This window comes from Eretmochelys imbricata, chromosome 9 (genome assembly GCF_965152235.1).
Source record: "Eretmochelys imbricata isolate rEreImb1 chromosome 9, rEreImb1.hap1, whole genome shotgun sequence".
In the NCBI taxonomy this organism is placed as follows: domain Eukaryota; kingdom Metazoa; phylum Chordata; order Testudines; family Cheloniidae; genus Eretmochelys; species Eretmochelys imbricata.
The window spans coordinates 18,314,893-18,333,462 of NC_135580.1; the positions used below are offsets into that span (position 1 = coordinate 18,314,893).

Sequence of the window (18,570 nt, forward strand, 5' to 3'; positions counted from 1 at the left end):
GCACATTCCTTTAGTTTAAACTCTTTATTTGAGAGTAAAAAAAGTTGTAGAGCTTACCAAAGTGTTCTGCAAAAATAATGGAGTTATAATCACAACATTAACTATCACAATATTAACGACAAGGTAAGTAAAATGGATTTTCAGTAGCTGACTTTCTAATGCGTATTCAGATATCAAATGGAAATGTTTGTACACTTGCTTTCAGTATTAGTTAGTTACAATCCAAGGAAGCCAGGTACACCGTACCTTTTACAGATAGAATGTTGGAGACTATCTTTAATGGTCTGGTATGTTATGAAATGAAATTAAAAGTCAAGAGTTAAAAATGTTTTTATTGCCTTATTTAAATTGACCTTTTCCATCTTGATGTACGTTGTCTCAGAATTTGAGCTATTGGATTTCTACAAAAAAAACTTTAAAAAAAAATAAATAAAATTCTTCTTCTTAAAGGACAAATACTGAGCCAAGTACTCCCCAATGTGCCAGAAGATGTTAAAGTGAATCAAGCATGAGCTACACAAATCTTTCACTTAACGACTTCCAGCCCAGTGCTGGGTGTCTGACCTCAGACAGAACAGAAGACACTGCAGCAATGAAAAATGTTGTGGAACAACTTGAAAACAGACTAAGTATTTATGATTTTATGAAAATGCAGGAGATTTTTATGGTAAGTGAATTTCCTAATTAAAATATTAATTGAAAGGATTTTGAGTTGCGTATCAAGGAAATATAGAAAGCATTTTCAGTTGTGTTTATACTGTCATATGGTATCAAGAAACGCGTGTCTGTGTCTGCATAAGGAAATATAGGATGTAGAAACAGACAAAATTCTGTTAGTTGGGTGTGAATCCAAGATCAGGACAAGAAGCAATGGGCTTAAAGTGCAGCAAGGAAGGTTTAGGTTGGACATTAGGAAAAGCTTCCTAACTGTCAGGGTGCTTAAACGCTGGATAAATTTGCCTAGGGAGATTTTTAAGAGCAGGTTAGACAAACACCTGTCAGGAATGGTCTAGATCAGAGGTGGGCAAACTACGGCCCGTGGGCCACATCCGGCCAGCGGGACCCTCCTACCCTGCCCCTGAGCTCCTGGCCGGGGAGGCTAGTCCCGGCCCCTCCCCTGCTGTTCCCCCCTCCCCTGCAACCTCAGCGCGCTGCAGTTGCAGAGCCTGACCCGGTGCTCTGGGAGGCGTGGCTGTAGCGCGGAGAGGGGGCGGAGGGTTGGATAGAGGGCAGGAGAGTTCGAGGGGGTGGTGAGTGGTCGGGGGTGCGGATAGGGGTCGGGGCAGTCAGGGGACAGGAAGAAGGGGTGGTTGGATGGGGCAGGGGTTCCAGGGGGCAGTCAGGAATGAGAGGAGGGGTTGGATGGGGCGGTAGGGGGCACTCAGGGGTGGGGAGTCTGGGGATGGTCAGGGGACAGGGAACGGGGGGGTTAGATGGGGCAGGAGTCCCGGGGGGGCTGTCAGGGAGCGAGAAGCAGGGGGGGTTGGATGGGGGTGGGGGCTGGGCCACCCCTGGCTGTTTGGGGAGGCACAGATTCCCCTAACCGGCCCTCCATACAATTTTGGAAACTCGATGTGGCCCTCAGGCCCAAAAGTTTGCTCCCCCCCAGTCTAGATAATACTTAGTCCTGCCATGAGTGCAGGGGACTGGACTAGATGACCTCTCGAGGTCACTTCCAGTCCTGTGATTCTATGATTAGAAATACTAGTCAAGTGAAGAAAAAAACACCCAGTAATCAGGAATAATAGGTTACTATCTGGGAAGGGGAAGAGGCAACAATAATCTCACTGCCTAAAAGTGAGGCAATCAAAGAAAGGTTTATCTTTTCTTTCCCAGGACCAGCTTTAAATAAAACTCCTGTACATATTCAACATGACACAATACAACCCTAGCTTTAGGCGAACAAGGGGCCATTCACCTAGCACTGTTCTTCAGGAAGCCATGCTGCTTTTCTGTGCAGCCATGACTCAGGCAAATACTGACCACAATTAGAGATGGGCTGAAATCAGAAACTTCGATGATTTTGAACCTCTTCCAGTTTCAGGCAGATTATGTGGCTCAGATTTAAATTCCTGGACTAGAACCCACCCCATCTGTTTTGGTGCTGTGTTGGATCTAGGAGAGGAAGGGGCCTGTTGTCTGGTTGAGATGTGGCCAAAATACCATGAGTAAATGGTGGAAGTCATACGAAAATATCCGGTCTCATGAGATTTCTGCCCACTTGGAGCTGAAATATCACAAAAACATCTTGTGATTTTGGGAGTCATTTCATTCAAATCTTGATTTGCTCCTAAATCTGAGCCTATAGGCTGGGGGCAAATTCTGATGTCAGTTACACCAGTGTAAAATTGGAGTATCTCCAGTGACTACAGTGGTCTCAGGATTTACAGTTTTTCCAGATTATGTCTGTGTAAATTAAATCAGAATCTGACCCACTTCCTTTTCAGTCTATCTCTAATCATGACATCTGTTGTTGGAGTGCAGTGGCAAAACATTTCCATGAAAAATAATGACACTTGCAATGGCCCAGTTGCCTTGAGAGAGCAAGATAACACTCTTCACTGCTATACAAGGTACCTGGCTTGAGCCCCTGTCCAAGTCACACAGCTGATTAAAAAGGGGCTCTGACATGCATATAAGGGCGTCCCAGTAAATGGTCAGATGCAAAATTATGACAAAGACACAGGGATTTAGGAGGTTGAGTGAAGAGGGACCAAAAAGGTTGATGTGGGGGAAAAATAGAGTTGTTCAGACTTACAACTTAGATTCAGTGTTTTCCTGTCCTCAGACAGAATAGCTTTTCTTGATGGTAAATATGTTCTCTTGGGAGGACAGCCCTATTAGCAGTTGCCATCAATAATCTCCACAGGAGCTGCATTCATAAAGCAGAGTCTTAGGGCTTGTCAACACAGTGTGGGAAAGTGCTCTACAGGGGTGTGATTTGTAGAGCTCTCTAACTGCCTCCTGTAGACCCTGCTGGCATGCGCTTTTCAGTAGCTTTTAGTGTGTGCCAGCAGGGTCTACATGGGCCAGTTAGAGCACGCTACAAATCACATCCCTGTAGAATGCTTCACTGCATCATGTAGACAAGTCCTTATGTAAAACATGGGCTGCATCCATGAAGCAGACACAGAATTAGGAAAGGTGGGCTTGTGCCTTAAAGCACTGGATTGGGATTTGGAAAATCTGGGGTTCATTCTTGGTTCTGAGAGGCTAAATTCATTAAGGTACTCAGATACTACAATTATGAGGGGTGGAGTGAGGGATAAAGTGCTTAGATAGATAAAGTGACAAAGTAGCCCAGAGAAGAGAGGCCTATGACACTGCAAAAGGGAAAATGCCCTTTCTTTTCTTCTTCTTCTTTTTTTTTTTTGGTGCAGTATAATTCTCTTTTCACTTACAGTGGGATATATCTGGAGTAACTCTGGTGAAGTTGGCAGGGATATACCAGTATGAAACTGGTTTAAATGAGGGGAGATTCAGGCCTGATAGCCAAATGTTCTAAACCTACTTGAATAAGCCTCTGTGACACCTGAGCACTGAAGAAAAAAAAATATGAACTGAGTCTTACTTACAGTTTATATACTGCTGTGAGTAATGAATGTTTTTAGGTAAACTGCCCCAGAGCCCAATTCATTTGCACAGAAATGTTTCCTCAATATCTAACTAAGAGTCATGGAATCACAGATTTTAAGGTCAGAAGGGACCATTATGATTGTCTAGTCTGACCTCCTGCACAACACAGGCCACAGAATCTCACCCACCAACTCCTGTAACAAACCCCTAACCTATGCCTGAGCTACTGAAGTCCTCAAATCCTGGTTAAAAGACTTTAAGGTGCAGAGACTCCTCCAGCAAGTGACCCATGCCCCACGCTGCAGAGGAAGGCGAAAAACCCCCATGGCCTCTGCCAATCTGCCCTGGAGGAAAATTCCTTCCCGACCCCAAATATGGTGATCAGCTAAACCCTGAGCATGTGGACAAGACTCACCAGCCAGACACGCAGGAAGGAATTCTCTGTAGTAACTCAGATCCAACCCCATCTAACATCCCATCACAGGCCATTGGGCATATCTACCGCTAATAGTCGAAGATCAATTAATTGCCAAAATTAGGCAATCCCATCATATCATCTTCTCCATAAACTTATAAAGCTTAGTCTTGAAGCCAGATATGTCTTTTGCCCCATCTGCTTCCCTTGGAAGGCTGTTCCAGAACTTCACTCCTCTGATTGTTAGAAACCTTCATCTAATTTCAAGTCTAAACTTCCTGATGGCCAGTTTATATCCATTTGTTCTTGTGTCTACATTGGTACTGAGCTTAAATAATTCTTCTCCCTCCATGGTATTTATCCCTCTGATATATTTATAGATAGCAATCATATCTACTCTCAGCCTTCTTTTGGTGAGGCTAAACAAGCCAAGCTCTTTGAGTCTCCTTTCATAAGACAGGTTTTCCATTCCTTGGATCATCCTAGTAGCCCTTTTCTGTACCTGTTCCAGTTTGAATTCATCCTTCTTAAACTTGGGAGACAAGAACTCCACAGATACCTAAATTAGACTTTTCAAAGAGGAAATATGTTTTGCTCACTTCATTAGATTGTAGATTTTGGCACAGCAGAACTTTATTTTATGAAATACAAGCAATAATACCACCTGAAGATGAAGCTGAGGATCAACCTGTTGACTGCTCTTCTGTGTGGAGGTGCTTCTCATGAACATGCAAGCAACACTACTGTAATTTCCTGCCAAGATACAGTACGATAATACAGAAGTAGCAGGCATTAGCAGAGTAATGCCCAGGGAAGGTACAACTAAGGCAAAGGAAGCTATTTGTAATCACAGACTTCATTAGACCCAAATTAAACCACCTGCCTGACACAATGGAATAATTAGATCTCAAAAGCTCGATTTGACCAATCCTCGCTTATTGAGAAGTCAAGTATTACGGGTGACCTCACTCTAGTGCTTCATCTGCAAGGATGTTGAGCCCAGCAGGACATGCTCAGTGATCGCACTACGTGCTTCACAGGGATTAAAAGAACTTGTCTGCTATTGCTCTTCATTTGCCAGTTTACCAGTGTCGACACACACAAGAAGATACCACTTTAAATAAACTGTGCATAGCTACCATTTCCCCCCAATGCACAATATACATTGCACGTACAACATGCAAGACAAGGAGACAAGAGACAGACAAGGATGAGGTATAAACATCTTGACAGATCAGAGAGCCTTTATTTAGTGATTGCAACACAAAATTATTTGTGTTAGCTTGACATGATAAAAAGTTGCTTCTGAGCGTAGTTTTTGCTTTTAAGGCAAAAAGCATTTGTGGCCTTTGGGTCTTCAGGTTCAGGGCAGATGGACTGGAATGCATTTGGATCCCCTTCCTGTCTGTAGCCGTGCTGTGCTAGGAAATAGCTTTATAATAGCTTTCAGGGGTATAATTTTTAGTGCAGGCTTCATATTTGTTTCCAGTTGCTCTGCTTTTGTGGCCTTTGAGACTGCTTAAAATGGATGGAGTTCATTTTGTGCAACAAACACCTGAAAACTGCCATTTATTTTCATAGCTGCAGTCACTGTGTGTGTTCAGCCTAAGAACTGCAATTTATATTTCTCTCCAGACTATCAGTCACTGTCCTTTGAGCCTAATTTGGGGAACAAATGGAATGATGCATCACCTAACATGCTTGAGATACATGGACTTTACTATGGGTGTGGTCCAGCTGCAACCAACCATTGTTTCTATTTACCTCCAAACTATGTCCTCAGTGCTGTGTGCTGCAGCCTTACCTGGACACAACCCTCCCATCTCCATCCCCACCCCTGGCATGCCTGTCTAGCTCTCAGCCTGGTTTCTGAAGGGGTCCTCGAGAGGCAGCCTTATATATGGCTTCCACAGTGCTTGCACCAGGGGAATCCCCACACAGCTGGCAGCAGCAAATTCACAGGTCTATGATGTAGCCATGGGGGCCTGAAGAATGGACTTTCATCTCAAACAGTCCCTTGCAAGTCTTCTTCCTTTGGCAAGAGTCAGCATGGGAGGGTGTGACAAACTGATACTTTCCTGAAATAGCCTGACTGAACTTTACTGAGTTAAGTTAAACCTTACTGAATTTATTTTAATATCTTTAGGGTCCACTGAATTAAAAATGCAATTGGGTATGTGGTATTGTGTGAATACACCTTTTCTAGGAGACAGACTAATACAATCTGTGGAACTTCAATGGGTTTTTTGGAACAATACCCAGGAAGTGGATTTCCTCGGAGGTACCAGGGGTAAGGGACATGCAAATGGCCCGCTTCGACTCACCCTTTTGAAGCTATTCTCTGGAGAGGAAAACCCATTGTCTACTAATTACCTCTTCCTGGCAACTCCAAATCAAACACCCCTGAACTGTATCAAGGGTGGACTAAGCATTTTATGAGTATGCTTGTTCTGAACTGAAGCTGTGTTGGACTTGTGACTGCAAAGGAAAGCTCTAGGGTGGGATGTTAATGGACAGCTCCTGCCAGAGCACATGTAACAGTTGGGTGATGTCTGGTAAGCTTGTGTAGGTTCTTCTATTGTTTTTAATGTTTTCCATGTAGTGCTTTTACCTTAAGAATAAAATAGGCTTGCATAGAAAGAGCTGTGGGGTGACCATAACTGTGAACAGTCACACTGTTAACCATCTCTGAAGAGAAAGCAAGCAGGCATGCTTGGAGAGCCTCTCTCTGCTGGGATTAATACATGGAAGGCAGGGAATTGTGCAGCCTCGGAATGCCCTGATCAGAAAGGAGAGAGATGTGGATCTTCACCCAAGAAAGGCAATGGCTGGAGTGCTGGAAGCCTGAGAGTGGATACCCTTGCTCGCTCACTGAGGTGAGATACAGATGCAGTTGCTCTGAACTGACAGAGGGTTTAGGCTTCTTAAACCCCTCAGAATTGCATCTTCCAATCTCATTTGTAGTCAGCCTCATTCTCATTCCTTCAGCCTAAGTTCTCTTTAAAAGCGTACCTTGAGCATGTTGGAGATCACCCCACCATTTGCAGTCATCTTGTTCTCAACTGCTGCAAGACTGCAACTTGCTGGGATCATCCAAGTATCTTCTTATTTGTGACAAAATCAAACCAACTGCTGTTAAAAATACACTGTAACTTTTGACACCTGTTTTAAAAAAACTTTAAAAAACCTATTTAGTTTCCTCTCCTCAGATGTTAATGGCCATGTTTCTGCTCCAAATAACAGAGATATCATCACTACTGCATTTATCATTCTTATCTTAGTTGTCACACAGCATCCTGCCACCCAGACAGGGGCCCTGAAGATGCTGAAATGCCATCGATGCAAAACCTATCTGGTGTGTGACTTCTTCGGCTATAGAACCTTCCGATGTCAACCAACAGCCCAGATAGATAAAACTATTCACCTATAGTTCCCCAGATTCTCCTTCTTCCCTTTTTTAAAGATGGGCCCTATATTTGCCTTTTTCCAAACGTCCGGCACCTCCCTCCATCACCACAAGTTTTCAAAGATAATAGCCAATGGCTCTACAATCACATCAGCCAACTCCCTCAGCACCCTTGGATGCATTGTATCTGGCCCCATGGACTTGTGCATGTCCAGCTTTTCTAAATAGTCCTTAACCTGTTCTTTCACCACAGAGGGCTGCTCACCTCCTCCCCATACTGTGATGCCCAGTGTAGCAATCTGGGAACTGACCTTGTCTGAGAAGACCGAGGCAAAAAAAGCATTGAGTACTTCAGCTTTTTCCACATCATCTGTCACTAGGTTGCATCCCCCATTCAGTAAGGGTCCCACACTTTCCCTGACCACCTTTGTGTTGCTAATATACCTGTAGAAACCCTTCTTGTTACCCTTCATATCCCTTGCTAGCTGCAACTCAAATTGTGCTTTGGCCTTCCTGATTACACCCCTGCACGCTCGAGCAATATTTTTATACTCCTCCCATGTCATCTGTCCAAGTTTCCACTTCTTGTAAGCTTCTTTTTTTTTGTTTAAGCTCACCAAAGATTTCTGTGGTCTCTGGTTGCCTGCCTTATTTCCTATTCTTTCTGCACATCAGAATGCAGGTTTGTTCCTGCACCCTCAATTAGGCTTCTTTAAAATACAGTGAGCTCTCCTGGATTCCTTTCCCCCTCATATTAGCCTTGCAGGGGATCCTGCCTATCAGTTCCCTGAGGGCGTCAAAGTCTGCTTTTCTGAAGTCCAGGGTCTGTATTCTGCTGCTCTCCTTTTTTCCTTTTGTCAGGATCCTGAACTCAACCATCTCATGGTCAGTGCTGCCCAGGTTGCCACCCACTTCTACTTCCCCTACCAATTCTTCCCTGTTTGTGAGCAGCAGATCAAGTGGAGCATGGCCGATAGCTGGTTCCTCCAGCACTTGCACTAGGAAGTTGTCCCCAACACTCTCCAAAAACTTCCTGGATTGTCTGTACAGTGCTGTATTGCTCTCCCAGCGGATGTCAGGATGATTGAAGTTCTCCATGAGAACCAGGGCCTGTGCTCCGGAAACTTCTGTTAAGTCAAGTTCAGGAAAATGGTCTTTTCCTGCAATTACATTCTTCTTCAGGTGCTTGCTTATGTCCATTCCACTCCACGGACAGGGAGGCCATTTGCTTGTTGGACTTCTGTGTGAAACACTACATCCACCTTGAAGCTTCCCACTTCCTGGGAGCCCAGAACGCTCTGGCAGATCACCTCATCAGGTCTTTCTCTTCTCACCACAAGTGGTCCCTTCATCCAGAAGTGACCAGATCATCTTCCAGAGGTGGGGTTTCCCCTTGTAGACCTGTTCGCAACCAAGCAGAACAGGAAATGTCAGCAGTTTTGCTTTCTACGCAGTCACAGCAGGCTCTCTCTCAGATGCCTTCTTATTACCATGGACAGAGCTCCTGTTCTATGTATTTCTGCCCATTCTTCTGGTGCACAAGGTCCTTCTGAAAGTCAAGCAGGACAAAGCAAGGGTTATTCTTATAGCCCTTGCATAGCTGTGACAACGATGGTTCGGCATGCTGCTGGATCTGCCAGTAGCACCCCCGCTGCTGCTCCCACCCCTCCTGGACCTGACTTCGCAAGATCATGGCTGCTTGCTCCACCCGAACCTCAGGGCCGTCCCCCTGACCATATGGAAGCTCCATGGTTGAACCTGGTGGAGCAGACATGTTCAGAACAAATCTGCCAGCCCTTGCTAGGTAGTAGGAAACGGTCCACTAGAGTGACTTACCTAGCCAAATGGGAGCGTTTTTCTGTGTGGCCTCTCACAAACTTGGTCACCCCTCCAGTTGGTGTTGGAATACCTGCTCCATCTGAAACAACAGGGCCTAGCCATTTCATCGATCAAGGTGCATCTGGCAGCAATCTCAGCCTTCCACCCTCCAATGGATGGTAGGTCGGTCTTCTCACATGAAAAGTCCATTTGCTTTCTCAAGGGGTTAGAGAGACTTTACCCTCAAATTCAGAAACCTATCCCACCTTGGGACCTAAACCTGGTCCTCTCAAGACTCATGGGCCCTCCCTTTAAGCCAGTGGCACTGTGCCCTCTGTTGTCTCTCTCCTGGAAGGTTGGCTGCCTAGTAGCGAATACTTCATCCAGGAGGGTCTCAGAAATCAGAGCCCTTCTGTCAGATCCTCCCATATACAGTGTTCTTTAAGGACAAGGTTCAACTGCCCCCTCTCCTCCCCCCCCCACCCATGTTCCTCTCAAAGGTGGTCTAGTAGTTTCATAGTAATCAGGCTATTTTCCTACCCATTTTCTTCCCAAAACTGCACAAGTATGCAGAGGAGCAGAGTCTCCACATGCTGGACCTGCCCTGGTCTTCCACGCTGAGAGAACCAAGCTAGTCTGTAAATCCATGCAGCTCTTTGTGGCAGTAGCAGGCAGGACGAAAGGCCTACTGGTTTCAGCCCAGAGAATTTCATCCTGGATCACTTTCTGCATTTGTATGTGCTTTGAGAAGGCGGTGTCCCACCTCTTGCCATCTTGAAAGCCCAATCGATGGAAGCTCAGGCTTGGCTCTGGCGGGGCTTCGGATGTAAGGGGCGGGGCTGAGGGCTAGCCTCCCCCAGCTGGTGGTTCACACGCCGCCCATGCTTCAAAGACTATGTTATCCCAGACTCTTAGGCAGAAAACCATCCAGAAAATAATATAATTGAAATTTTAATAAACAAGTGAAACCACTGATGTGGGATGGAAAAAAACAAACCCCTCCAACCTTCCATCAACCTGCAGACTAGTTACATGCTGTCTGCCTCCTTACAATCTTTCATTAACATACCATATTCAGTGGATGGTGAAAATAGTGGAGGAGTAAGATAGACTGGTGCATCTGTTCTGGAGCAACATATCAATCTACTTGAGAGGCTGTTCACAGTAGCTGGCAGTGATTCTGCTGTACATTTTCATTAAAAGTATATTTAGTAGTTGAATCAAATTGACCAGAGAAGCACAGAATCAAAAGATGGGGGAAAATAAAAGGAAGGTATATCAATAGAGGGAGTACAGAAGAATCCTTCTCACTGGGGCACCTCAGTAGACAATTTATCCTGATTAAGGCTCTGATTCTGGAAACACTTAAGCTCATGTAACTATTCATTTGCTTAAAATTGAGCATGTGCCTATGAGTTTGCAGGATCAGGGCCTAAGAGCTGTGCCTATTAAAAATGAAAAATCTTGAAATAAAAGACTCCAGTGAACCTTTTTTTTTTCAAAAAAATCTTTATATTCAATGCTCTTTAAATAAAGCATGCGTAGCTCTCTCTCTGTACTGCACCTTTAAATTTCTAAGCCATGTGATTCTCTGCAGGGATGGCTGATATTCTGAGAGTCCTAGGCTAAAAAAGGAGCAAACTCTTTCTCATGTCATATTTTAACATCTCAGTGAATTGAGATCAAATTGGGTAAATACAAAACATATCCCTGGAGATGGCTGTCTCATTTACATGGCAATGTCTTGATGCTGAACACATCACAGTGGGAAAATGTTAAATTAGCTCCTGAATTAATATTACATTAAGATGTAAATATATGATGCTGGGAAATGCAAGATTGGGAATGGGTATAGAACTTTTCATTTCTAAGCTGCTGCTATCAATCCTCCCCAGGTTGAGAGCGTAACCATCTGAGGGATGTTAGGTATCCCAATGAGATTCTCAAGGTGTGCATGAGGGGGGACTCAGCCCTGTTTCTGATGGACAACTGTTCACCACACAGGGCTGGCCTTACCATAAAGCGAACTGAGGTGGCCACCTCAGGTGCCAGACTGGGGGGGAGAGAACCACTAGGACCCAGAATGTAGAAAATTGTGTCTGCTGCTGGTGCATCTGTATTCTCTCTGATTGAGATGCACAGAGATGGGGGAGTGCTGTGCTGGAGGAAGGAGGGCACAAGAGACATAACAGGCAGGCAGGAGAAAAGGTAAGCGGGAATAACAGAAAGCAGCAGGAGCTGCAGGGACAGAGAGGAGGAGGAGGAGCCTCTTATGTACCTCTCTAGCACCCCCAGGGGCCTGGACTGATTAACACCAGCTTCGCAGGGAGCTGCCTGTTTCCTGCTGCTTCCCTGAACCCACTTGAGGAGAACAGGCAGTCAACTGAAGTAGTAGGAGCCAGTTAGGCCCTTAAGATGCTGATATCTTCCCTCACTAAGGCCCTGCTACCAGCCTGCTTATTTGTCCCCTTCAGTTGAGTGTTGAGAGCCACTATAGCTGGCACAGAACAGCAGTCATGAGTAAAAGAAGAAAACGCCCCTCTGGGGCAGCATTCAGAAAAAGAAAGAAAGCAAAGGAAGCTTTTCTATCTAAGCAGGAAGGACCTCTCCTGAGATACATAGACACAAATGTACACGGCGAGCCTTCTGGCCCCAGTGAGGATGTGAGTGGTGAGGAGATGCCTGATCTTCCAGTTAGTCAGAGTGCAGGTGACCAGGCAGCTACTTCAGCATCCATATCTCCATCTCAAATGGATGCAACCATGCACATTCCTGAAGAAAAGTGTAGATCAGAGAAGAGTGTGGTGGAGGTGCAAGAAACAGCTGCTGCTGAGTTTAGTTCCTTAAGTCTAGATGATCCAGGACTGTAGACCCACTTGAGCAGTAGCCTGAGGGACTTCCTTGTACTGCATGGGCCACAGCAAGTGAAAAAATTCATGTTCCCCAAAGAAAATGAAAATAGAAGTTTCCATCCAACACATTACTGGCGTGAAATCCCCAGTGGTGACAAAGTGGAGAGGCCATGGCTTATGTACTCAAAACCCAAAATGCTGCATACTGTTTTTGTTGCAAACTCTTCCAGTCTAATGTTCCAGCCACATTGGGTTCTACAGGAACAAAGGACTGGAAAAATCTGGCTAGAAATCTGGCATGCCATGAGAAGGCATAATATCACCAGAGAGCATTAGAATCATAGAATCATAGAATCATAGAATATCAGGGTTGGAAGGGACCCCTGAAGGTCATCTAGTCCAACCCCCTGCTCGAAGCAGGACCAATTCCCAGTTAAATCATCCCAGCCAGGGCTTTGTCAAGCCTGACCTTAAAAACTTCCAAGGAAGGAGATTCCACCACCTCCCTAGGCAACGCATTCCAGTGTTTCACCACCCTCTTAGTGAAAAAGTTTTTCCTAATATCCAATCTAAACCTCCCCCACTGCAACTTGAGGCCATTACTCCTCGTTCTGTCATCTGCTACCATTGAGAACAGTCTAGAGCCATCCTCTTTGGAACCCCCTTTCAGGTAGTTGAAAGCAGCTATCAAATCCCCCCTCATTCTTCTCTTCTGCAGGCTAAACAATCCCAGCTCCCTCAGCCTCTCCTCATAAGTCATGTGTTCTAGACCCCTAATCATTTTTGTTGCCCTTCGCTGGACTCTCTCCAATTTATCCACATCCTTCTTGTAGTGTGGGGCCCAAAACTGGACACAGTACTCCAGATGAGGCCTCACCAATGTCGAATAGAGGGGGACGATCACGTCCCTCGATCTGCTCGCTATGCCCCTACGTATACATCCCAAAATGCCATTGGCCTTCTTGGCAACAAGGGCACACTGCTGACTCATATCCAGCTTCTCGTCCACTGTCACCCCTAGGTCCTTTTCCGCAGAACTGCTGCCTAGCCATTCGGTCCCTAGTCTGTAGCGGTGCATTGGATTCTTCCGTCCTAAGTGCAGGACCCTGCACTTATCCTTATTGAACCTCATCAGATTTCTTTTGGCCCAATCCTCCAATTTGTCTAGGTCCTTCTGTATCCTATCCCTCCCCTCCAGCATATCTACCACTCCTCCCAGTTTAGTATCGTCCGCAAATTTGCTGAGAGTGCAATCCACACCATCCTCCAGATCATTTATGAAGATATTGAACAAAACCGGCCCCAGGACCGACCCCTGGGGCACTCCACTTGACACCGGCTGCCAACTAGACATGGAGCCATTGATCACTACCCGTTGAGCCCGACAATCTAGCCAGCTTTCTACCCACCCTATAGTGCATTCATCCAGCCCATACTTCTTTAACTTGCTGACAAGAATACTGTGGGAGACCGTGTCAAAAGCTTTGCTAAAGTCAAGAAACAATACATCCACTGCTTTCCCTTCATCCACAGAACCAGTAATCTCATGATAAAAGGCGATTAGATTAGTCAGGCATGACCTTCCCTTGGTGAATCCATGCTGGCTGTTCCTGATCACTTTCCTCTCATGCAAGTACTTCAAGATTGATTCTTTGAGGACCTGCTCCATGATTTTTCCAGGGACTGAGGTGAGGCTGACTGGCCTGTAGTTCCCAGGATCCTCCTTCTTCCCTTTTTTAAAGATTGGCACTACATTAGCCTTTTTCCAGTCATCCGGGACTTCCCCGGTTCGCCACGAGTTTTCAAAGATAATGGCCAATGGCTCTGCAATCACAGCCGCCAATTCCTTCAGCACTCTCGGATGCAACTCGTCCGGCCCCATGGACTTGTGCACGTCCAGCTTTTCTAAATAGTCCCTAACCACCTCTATCTCCACAGAGGGCTGGCCATCTCTTCCCCATTTTGTGATGCCCAGCGTAGCAGTCTGGGAGCTGACCTTGTTAGTGAAAACAGAGGCAAAAAAAAGCATTGAGTACATTAGCTTTTTCCACATCCTCTGTCACTAGGTTGCCTCCCTCATTCAGTAAGGGTCCCACACTTTCCTTGGCTTTCTTCTTGTTGCCAACATACCTGAAGAAACCCTTCTTGTTACTCTTGACATCTCTCGCTAGCTGCAGCTCCAGGTGCGATTTGGCCCTCCTGATTTCATTCCTACATGCCCGAGCAATATTTTTATACTCTTCCCTGGTCATATGTCCAACCTTCCACTTCTTGTAAGCTTCTTTTTTATGTTTAAGATCCGCTAGGATTTCACCGTTAAGCCAAGCCGGTCGCCTGCCACATTTACTATTCTTTCGACTCATCGGGATGGTTTGTCCCTGTAACCTCAACAGGGATTCCTTGAAATACAGCCAGCTCTCCTGGACTCCTTTCCCCTTCAAGTTAGTCCCCCAGGGGATCCTGGCCATCCGTTCCCTGAGGGAGTCGAAGTCTGCTTTCCTGAAGTCCAGGGTCCGTATCCTGCTGCTTACCTTTCTTCCCTGCGTCAGGATCCTGAACTCAACCAACTCATGGTCACTGCCTCCCAGATTCCCATCCACTTTTGCTTCCCCCACTAATTCTACCCGGTTTGTGAGCAGCAGGTCAAGAAAAGCGCCCCCCCTAGTTGGCTCCTCTAGCACTTGCACCAGGAAATTGTCCCCTACGCTTTCCAAAAACTTCCTGGATTGTCTATGCACCGCAGTATTGCTCTCCCAGCAGATATCAGGAAAATTAAAGTCACCCATGAGAATCAGGGCATGCGATCTAATAGCTTCCGTGAGCTGCCAGAAGAAAGCCTCATCTACCTCATCCCCCTGGTCCGGTGGTCTATAGCAGACTCCCACCACTACATCACTCTTGTTGCACACACTTCTAAACTTAATCCAGAGACACTCAGGTTTTTCTACAGTTTCGTACCGGAGCTCTGAGCAGTCATACTGCTCCCTTACATACAGTGCTACTCCCCCACCTTTTCTGCCCTGCCTGTCCTTCCTGAACAGTTTATAACCATCCATGACAGTACTCCAGTCATGTGAGTTATCCCACCAAGTCTCTGTGATTCCAATCACATCATAGTTCCTTGACATCACCAGGACCTCCAGTTCTCCCTGCTTGTTTCCAAGGCTTTGTGCATTCGTATATAAGCACTTGAGATAACCTGTTGATCGCCCCTCATTCCCAGTATGAGGCAGGAGCCCTCCCCTCACAGACATTTCTGCCTGTGCTTCCTCCCGGTATCCCTCTTTCCCACTTACCTCAGGGCTTTGGTCTCCTTCCCCCGGTGAACCTAGTTTAAAGCCCTCCTCACTAGGTTAGCCAGCCTGCTGGCAAAGATGCTCTTCCCTCTCTTCGTAAGATGGAGCCCGTCTCTGCCCAGCACTCCTCCTTCATGGAACACCATCCCATGGTCAAAGAATCCAAAGCCTTCTCTCCGACACCACCTACGTAGCCATTCGTTGACTTCCACGATTCGACGGTCCCTACCCAGGCCTTTTCCTTCCACGGGGAGGATGGACGAGAACACCACTTGCGCCTCAAACTCCTTTATCCTTCTTCCCAGAGCCACGTAGTCCGCAGTGATCCGCTCAAGGTCATTCTTGGCAGTATCATTGGTGCCCACGTGGAGAAGCAGGAAGGGGTAGCGATCCGCGGGCTTGATGAGTCTCGGCAGTCTCTCCGTCACATCGCGAATCTTAGCCCCCGGCAAGCAGCAGACTTCTCGGTTTTCCCTGTCAGGGCGGCATTCCATAGGTGGAAAGAGTTTGAGATGAGACTAAGGTTAAAGGCCATCATAGATGATCAGCATCAAGAGAAGATTGCATCAGAGTCTCTTTACTGGCAAAATGTTCTAAAAAGGCTCATTGCCATTGTGATCCGCTCAAGGTCATTCTTGGCAGTATCATTGGTGCCCACGTGGAGAAGCAGGAAGGGGTAGCGATCCGCGGGCTTGATGAGTCTCGGCAGTCTCTCCGTCACATCGCGAATCTTAGCCCCCGGCAAGCAGCAGACTTCTCGGTTTTCCCTGTCAGGGCGGCATTCCATAGGTGGAAAGAGTTTGAGATGAGACTAAGGTTAAAGGCCATCATAGATGATCAGCATCAAGAGAAGATTGCATCAGAGTCTCTTTACTGGCAAAATGTTCTAAAAAGGCTCATTGCCATTGTGAGAATGCTTGCTACCCAAAACCTAGCACTGCATGGCACTTCAGATCAGCTGTATGTGTCAAACAATGGAAACTTCCTTAAAATTATGGAGCTGATGGCTGAGTTTGATGCTGTACTCCAGGAGCATCTAAGAAGAGTCACCACCCAAGAAATGTACACACACCACTACCTTGGAAAAACCATTCAAAATGAGATCATACAGTTACTGGCAACAAAAGTCAAACAGAAGATTGTGGCAGATCTGAAGTCAGCAAGATATTTCTCTGTTATTCTGGACTGCACACCTGACATCAGCCATATGGAACAAATTACTTTAATGGTGCGTTTTGTAACAACAACAGAACCTAGTGAAAATGTTCCTGCAATGGTGACTGTCAGAGAGCATTTTCTAGAATTTTCTAGAATTTATTGACATTGATGATACTACAGGAGCTGGTATGACAAATGTGCTTCTTAAAAAGCTGGAAAATACGGGAATTGTGATAGCTGACATGAGAGGTCAGGGCTATGATATTGGTGCCAACATAAGAGGAAAGAACAGAGGAGCGCAGACACGGATCCAAGAGTTAAACCCTTGAGCATTTTTTTGTCCCATGCAGTTCTCATTCATTGAACCTGGGGGTCAGTGATGCAGCGTCAGCTTCTAGTGAGGCTGCTGGATTTTTTAATGTAATTCCAAGCATCTATGTATTTTTCTCTGCATCACCTCATCGATGGCAAATTTTGAAGCAACATTTGGGAACATCCTCTCTGACACTGAAACCACTGAGTTCCACACGATGGGAAAGTTGAGTGGAGGCAATAAAGCCTATCAAACACCAAACTGGGAAGATAGATGATGCCATAGTTGTCATTATGGAGGATAATGGTATGACGGGAACTGTTTGTAGGAGAACAGTGGAATCACCAGAAATATACATAACTTCAAATTTCTGTGTGGCTTAGTGTTGTGGCATGACACACTGTTTGAAATAAATGTTGTAAGCAAGAGACTCCAAGGTGTTGACCTTGATATATCTGGAGCAATGGAATAAATGGACAAAGCAAAGTCATACCTACAGTCTTACCGGTCAGATGAGGGATTTCAAAACGTTCTGAAGAGTGCACAGAAGTTGGCAGAGGAACTTGACACTGAAGCTATTTTCCCACCCATTCAAAAATACAAAAATCACTGAAGAAGATGACATTTTGATTACGAGGCATGGGATAATCCCATAAGAGACCCCAAACAACAATTCAAAGTGGAATTTTTTTAACCAGGTTCTAGATTGTGCAATACAGTCAGCTGAAGAATGTTTCATGCAGCTCAAGGAACAGCAGTATATTTGGGATGTTGTATGATATTCCAAAACGCCTCACTATACCTGAAGAAGACCTACACCATCAATGAAGGGCACTAGAGACAGCGTTGACACATGATGACATGCGCAATATTGATTCAAGTGATTTAGGCGATGAACTGAAAGCCCTTTCAAGATACATTTCAGCAGGATTAACTCCAAAGGCTGTTCTGGAATATATGTGCACAGATAAGATGACCACTGTCTTTCTAAATGCTTTTGTTGCTCTGCTCATACTTCTAACACTTCCTGTAACAGTTGCCAGTGGAGAACGCAACTTCTCCACGCTGAAGTTAATAAAAACACATCTATGCTCCACAATGACACAGGAGAGGCTGGTCGGCCTTGCAGCCATCTCAGCAGAGCATGAGCTGGTCCAGACTGTTGACCTTCAGCAGGAAGCAGTTCAAATCTTTGCAACCAAGAAGGCACGGAAAGCACCACTTTGATTATTCAAACCGATAAAAATGCCAGTGTTTACTATGCAGACAAGAAAAGTTACATTTGCTGTTCAGGCGTTTGAAAGTTAAGTGTTACTTAAAATTTTTGAACAAGGCATTTTAAGTTGTTAGTTCTCCTTTATTGGGGTAGGTAGCAGAGCAGTACCAAGAGAGGAGTAGAACAGGAAGAAGGCAGAATTGAGACCTCTCAAAGTTTTGGCCCAAGCGAGGGGACATGGGGGCATCATTTGAGCTCCCTGCCTCAGGTGCCAAAATGTTGTGGGCTGGCCCTGTCACCTCATCACCATTGCAAAGGTGCTGGTCATCCAGAACTCCTACTGCCCTCACTGTGGGCACGGTGCAGCACTTTTGAAAATCAGGCCACAAAAGTGGAGATCCCTGTTCTCCTACACAAAAGTAAAATAAAAGTTCCTGTGTCAATACAAGATAATTTGCATTCTAGGATAGAGTGTCATTGATGTGAGACATGGAAAAACAAGATAGGTAACAAAGAAATA

The 18,570-nt window shown here is 45.6% G+C and overlaps 1 protein-coding gene across 1 annotated transcript in view; it reads left to right on the forward strand.

The window, feature by feature from the left end:
• Nucleotides 1–508: 508 nt before the first annotated feature.
• Nucleotides 509–18,570, forward strand: part of WDR49 (WD repeat domain 49) — a 67,335-nt gene continuing 49,273 nt past the window's right edge. The window contains exon 1 of the mRNA XM_077826864.1: nucleotides 509–667. Within this exon, the coding sequence (XP_077682990.1) occupies nucleotides 509–667 (159 nt within the window). The remainder of the gene's footprint in view (nucleotides 668–18,570) is intronic.